General features: G+C 42.8%; 1 protein-coding gene across 3 annotated transcripts in view; it reads left to right on the top strand.

Moving 5' to 3' along the window:
• Nucleotides 1-4,844, top strand: part of KATNAL2 (katanin catalytic subunit A1 like 2) — a 120,571-nt gene extending 115,727 nt beyond the window's left edge. For all 3 annotated transcript variants that reach the window (XM_033177826.1, XM_033177825.1, XM_033177827.1), the window contains 3 exons: nt 1,846-2,008; nt 2,861-2,963; nt 3,476-4,844. In XM_033177826.1, coding sequence (XP_033033717.1) covers nt 1,846-2,008; nt 2,861-2,963; nt 3,476-3,615 — 406 coding nt within the window. In that variant the 3' untranslated portion in view covers nt 3,616-4,844. The remainder of the gene's footprint in view (nt 1-1,845; nt 2,009-2,860; nt 2,964-3,475) is intronic.
• The last annotated feature ends 1,522 nt before the right edge of the window (nt 4,845-6,366 follow it).

Raw genomic sequence — 6,366 nt, 5'->3', positions numbered from 1 at the left:
ATTAAGCTTTTAGAACTAACTTCCCTCTTAGAGACAGGGAATAGAGGAATCAGTTTCATGATATCACAAGGAAAGCATCAGACAAATTCAGAATGTGGGACATTCTCCAGCTGGCCCTGTTTTTTCAAAAAGGGTCTAGGGCAAGCAGGCTGACCTAGATTAAAAGAGATTTAAGAGACATAACCATACATAATGCATATTTCTTCACTGGATTTTTGTCAGAAAATGGTGGAAGATATTTTGGGGATGGTTGGAGAATTTTTATTAACTTTTATTTAAGCTCAGGGGTACATGTGTAGGTTTGTTGTATAGGTGAACTTGTGTCTTGGGGGTTTGTTGTACAGATTATTTCATCACTCAGGTATCAAGCCTAGTACCCATTAGTTGTTTTTCCTGATCCTCTCCCTCCTCCCACCCTCCACCCTGATTGGAGAAATCTGAATATGGACTGAGCATTAGACATATTACAGAATCAGTTTTGCCAGGTGTCATAGTGATATTGTGGCTATGTAAGCAAATGCCTTTCTTTGGAAATGCATGCTAAAATATTTAGGGATGAGGTGTCATGATATAAATTACTTTGAAATAATTTAGCAAGAATAGGTAGATAAAGAGATATGAAGCAGATATGGCAGAATACTGGTGTCGACTCAAGATGGTATGTATATGGATGTTCAATTGTTTTATTCTACTTTTATATTAGTTTGAAAGCCATTGCACTCTAGCCTGGCGACAGAGCGAGACTCCGTCTCAAAAAATAATAATAAAAATAAAAAAAGAAGTGTATTAGTCCATTTTCATGCTGCTGGTGAAGACATACCCAAGACTGGGAAGAAAAAAATTAATTGGACTTACAGTTTCACATGGATGGGGAGCCTCAGAATCATGGCAGGGGGCAAAAGGTACTTCTTACATGGTGGCAGCAAGAAAAAATGAGGAAGATGCAAACAGCGGAAACCCCTGATAAAACCATCAGATCTCGTGAGACTTATTCACTACCATGAGAAGAGCATGCATGGGGGAAATTGCCCCCATGATTCAAATTATCTCCCACTGGGTCCCTCCCACAACATGTGAGAACTATGCGATTACAATTTAAGATGAGATTTGGGTGGGGACACAGAGCCAAACCATATCAAGAAGTTTAAGGATATGGCCTGCAGATGCAAAATCACATAAACTTGGCCTGACAGTTTGGGGAGTAGTAAAAGTGAGTGTCTGAAAGGGCCGTATTTGCATTGGGCACCCAGGAAGGGCCACTGGTGCTAAGTTCACCAATATAATGAAGTGAGAGGGTCATTCACTCCAGAAGGACTGAGAATTTTGGAAGAATTAATGTACTTAGAGTGCCCAAGTTATTGTCAGCAATAATTTACTTACTGGCAAGATCGGATTGAATAATTCATGTTACAACTGCAATGAGAATACTCATGATTGCTGGTTGTTAGTTGGTTTTTGTACTCCAAATTAAGTCACCTAAAATTACTTCCTTTTCATTAGGAGTTCTGAAGATGTGTTCTTTTTCTGTTCTTTTTCCTTCCTTCCTTCCTTCCCTTTTCTTTTCCTTCCTTTCTGCTTTCCTCCCTTCCATTCCTTCCTGCTCTTTCTTCTCCTTCCTTTCCGCTTTCCTCCCTCTCTTCCCTTCCTTCCCTCCCTCACTTCTCTCTCTCACCAATTCTTTCTCCAAATAATATTAAGTAATTGTCCCATCCACTCAAGGCATAGATGTAGAGTGAGAGTTAAAATGCAGAATTGCTTCCTGCAATGCTAAATTGTTCTTAAAGTACAGTTGTTCAGGAAGTGTGTTTGCAGCCCTGTCCAGCTCCATTTCTGGTGTGATTTTAGGGAGCTGGACTGTGCCATGTTGCGCCGCCTGGAGAAGAGGATTCTGGTTGATCTCCCCAGCCAGGAGGCCAGGCAGGCCATGATCTACCACTGGCTGCCTCCTGTGAGCAAGAGCAGGGCCTTGGAGCTGCGCACAGAGCTGGAGTACAGTGTGCTGAGCCAGGTCAGCTGCCCTGGAGAGGGGGACATGTAGGTCAAGGGCTCACCACATGGCCATCTTGTAGACCAGGTCTTACCATGAGCTGATAGAAGCTTAAGACACTTAGAATAAGATCAAAGCTGCCCCTATAATGCAATGGGCATCTTCATGGAAGAATAAGCTCCTTGTCACTTAAAAATATTCAGAGAGGGAGAAACAGTGTGAGACAGTGGAAACAGCATAGGATTTAGACTCAGAAAACCTATCGTCAAATCCTGGCCCTGCTGCTTGTTAGCTGTGTGACCTCAGGGAAGGCACTTACTCTTTAAGCCTCAGTTTCTTCATCTGTAAAATGGGTAGCAGATGAGCCACAAAGAATGACTGTGATGATTACATAACAGAAAAGCTCCAGGTACATGTCTATTATGCACATTATCACTAGTGTCCATTCCCAGGGTGTTGTAGAAATGTTGCCTGTTTTTGGTGAACATTTGAACACAATGTTCTCTGAGGCTCCTAAATGGCAGGTATGATCTTATTTACAAGAATAAACGTGCCTACCAAATTTGAACATCCTTGGATTTGAGCACAGGGACCCCAATAGGCTAACTTGGGTGTTCTGGTCCTTTACTGGCATCTTACAGCATATTTTGATGGTGTTAGAAAGCCCTTCTAGCCCAGCTGCTTAGGTTATCCCAGCATGCTAGCAGGGTCTCTTCCTCAAGCACTGTTTATCTGGGAATCTTTTTAGGGTGTTCATGGGTGACAGATACAGAATCTACACAGGACTTCTGATACTGGGTCCTGCCTATAACAATGTAATGGCCAGGAGCATTCTGTCCACTGACCAATGGCTGGTTTTTGTGGCTGTTTCAGGAGACTGAGGGCTACTCAGGCTCAGACATTAAGCTCGTCTGCAGGGAAGCAGCCATGCGGCCTGTGAGGAAGATCTTTGATGCACTTGAGAATCACCAGTCAGGTATGGGTTGGATCACTGTGAAGGTTTTCTGGGAAATTTGTGTAAAAATCCCTCTCACCAGCAGATGGAGCCTGGTGCCTGTTCTTGATGCCGCTTTACACTTGCAACACGTTTTTTGGTCAAATCATCCCTCACTCAACTCATTCCTCTGTGGGTGTTCTGATTCAGATCGACTTTGCTCGCAGAAGATAAACTCCTTAGGGCTCAGGCTTTTATTTCTCTGGCACACTCTGATGTTGGGCTGGATCCATTTGAGGCACTATATAAATATCAAATAATACTTGGTAACAATACATTTAAGTCACATTTTTTTTTTGTCTAGGCCTTAGGGGCTAACTCAGTTGCACATTAAAGAATTTTTCCCCAGCCCTCCTTAGTCTTGCCTTTTGCTGCATTAACAATTAAGAACGCTGCATTATGCATTGTCTTGAAAGAAGGTCTATTAGCGTTTCAAGAGCATTGATCACCAAGAGGTCGACTGTTGTGCTGTTACTGTTGTGTTCTTATCCTAGAAAGCAGCGACTTACCGGGGATCCAGTTGGATACAATAACCACTGCCGACTTTCTGGATGTGCTAACTCACACCAAGCCCTCCGCAAAGAATCTGGCTCCGAGATACTCAGCCTGGCAAAGAGAATTCGAGTCTGTTTGAAACCACATTTACCCTGACCCGGCCACAAAGGTCTCCTAATTTATTAGTGTCCGTGGGAGAAGAACAAAATGATTGGAATGGAAAAGAGAAAATTATTCTTGAAGACTGGATTAACTTGAGCCACTGTATTGTTTGTATAGCTGAGATATATTTATTAACTTATCATTACTGATGTCAGCAAAATATTGAGGGTTTCAGTTACATACATATATGTGCTAATAGGTCATACAATGGAGATTTTTCTGACAATTAGACTCCATAAAATTTTAATGAACAATTTTCTGTAATGTTACTCATTTGTAAACTTTTGCAGAAAAAGATGTACTTAGAAACGTTGTGTTGGCCAGGCACAGGATGACCCTGAGTTGGGGCAGCCAAGTAGAAGCTAAGCTTGACAGGCACTGCCAAGCGGACAGTCCCAGGGTGAAGAAGGATGAGGGCAGGGACGGCAATGCAGTCTGTTTCTCATTCTGGACAATATTCTGTATCTCATCAGCTCTCCCTAATTCTGACTCCATCCAGCTTTGTCAGCAGCAAACCCCTCCCAAACTAAGCCCCACTCAGAAATGTCACTGAGCATTCTGATCCTAGAGCTAATAGCCGGGGTGACTAGCACACCATCACCATCAGCTGCCAGTATGACTGTTTTGGGTTCTGGCCCCCAATAACATCTTTTAACTCTTCACATCTCACATCCGGTGTGCTCTGCCCTTCTCTTTCCATTGCCACAGCTTCTCATCAGAACCAAAGCTTAGGATGGGGCACCTGAGCTTCGAGAATATTCGTTCCAAATCTTCCCTGCTCTTAGGCTCTTCCCCCTCTCCTTAAGGGGCTATAAACAGCTAGAAGCATCTCTCTCAGAAACTCACAATCCGAGGCATCTACTTTGAACCCTTGATAAATTTTGAAGGCTTCCACTAAGTAATGCCACTTCTTTTCCCCTACTAGAACTTACCTATGGGAAATTACCTTCTTTTCTCTTCCTTGCCTTGTTTTCATCATCCCTGCAGACAGACTCTTCAAGAGGAAAAACTTCCAAAAAGAGACACTTTGGATAGCTAAGTATCCCAAAGGATTTTTACCCTTTTAAACAAAACTAAAGCATGTTTTGGGGTATTGATTATTTTGAGATTATTCTCAAACGCCTCTTTAAACATCATTTCATGGAAAATGTCAAATTGAAAATATACGTTATTTAACAAATTGAAAATAAAAAAGATTTCATCTCAGTACATGCTTAAACTTCTGCATGAGCATCAGGCACTACACTACGCCAGCACCAGTGATACAGAGCAGAGAGTCCCCAGCCCCCGGGCCACGGACCCGTAGTACCCTCTCGTGGCTTGTTAGAAACAGGGTTGCACAGCAGCTAAGAGGCAGGTGAGCATTACTGCCTGAGCTCCACCTCCTGTCAGATCAGTGACAATATTAGATTCTCATAGGAGTGTGAACTCTATTGTGAACTGTGCATGCGAGGGATATAGGTTATGCGCTCCTTATGAGAATCTAAGTAATGCCTGATGATCTGAGGTGAAAGAGTTTCACCCCAAAACCATCCATCCCCCACCCCCCATCCAGGCTCAGCCCGTGGAAAAATTGTCTTCCATGAAACCAGTCCCTGGTGCCAAAAAGCCTGGGGACCAGTGATATAGAGGACTTTACACTGAATGGCCCAAGACTGATGCAAGGCCTAAGTTCCGATGTCTGCTTTATGGTTTTGGGGGATTCTTCTTGTCAGGCCATCAGCTGACATTTCTTGTAGCTGCTAGTCCATTCGCTTGTGGCCACTACCATAATTTCTAATTTTATAAAATCTCAACTGCTGTTGCAAATTTGCTGTGGTGGGAAAGTTGGTGCTGTACGTGTACCCAAGAGTGACTGGGTAAAGGGGCAGGGGAAGTGCTCCTGTGGATAGCATGCTTTGCAACAATACATTTGGGTCCTTTCTGCTTACTGCCCGCTCCTGAGTGCATTCAGGATAAGTACAGTTCTGCTATCCCTCACAGCGAATACACTTAACCTTCTTCCACTTCCCAAACCCCATATGCAGCCTGTGTGCCTGCTGCATCTCTACATCCTCCGTTCCCTTTAAATATCGCCTAGTCCATGTTTTTAACACTTCCACCTCTATTCAATCACATATTCAGTCCTCCTCTTTTTTCCTAAGAAAATTTGTCTTCAAATACTTCGGCATGTGGATGTTTTTCTGTCACACATTTACTTTGGTGGCTTCTTCTTGATGTTTTATACATTTATTCCTGCTTTGGATGAAACGAAGTGTACCTCTTTCATCTCTCTGCCCTTTCCTTACCACGTATACGTGTCTTTCTCTATCATTCCAAAAGTTGTATTATGATTTTAAATTAACTCAATAATCAGTATTTTTATTAGAAAGGTACATTGTTAACTGCAGAGCCAGCTAGTGAATTAGAATTACATTTGCTTTCTTGTTTTGTCTTCCCTAGAATTAACAACTGCCTCATTTTTCTATTTGCTTAATTTTCTAAGTATCTTTTTTTTGGCAACACATTCTCGGACCTGTCAGGTGCCCATCAATATTCTTTTCCAAATGACCAAACATACCAGATAAACTTTCCACTCCCTTCCCACCCGCTCTGGTCCTGGTGTTCTAAGGGAAAGGGGAGCAGAGGACCATGGCAGAATAAGCAATTTGTACCTAATCCATTTCCAGCCCTGCATCTCACCCTGGCCCTACACCATGCCCACTGTTCCCATGGCCTTAATTTCCAT

This window comes from Trachypithecus francoisi, unplaced genomic scaffold (genome assembly GCF_009764315.1).
Source record: "Trachypithecus francoisi isolate TF-2019V2 unplaced genomic scaffold, Tfra_2.0 Lachesis_group19, whole genome shotgun sequence".
Taxonomy (NCBI): Eukaryota; Metazoa; Chordata; class Mammalia; order Primates; family Cercopithecidae; genus Trachypithecus; species Trachypithecus francoisi.
Note: the sequence above shows the minus strand (reverse complement) of the source record. Positions and strands in the feature narration are given on the sequence as shown.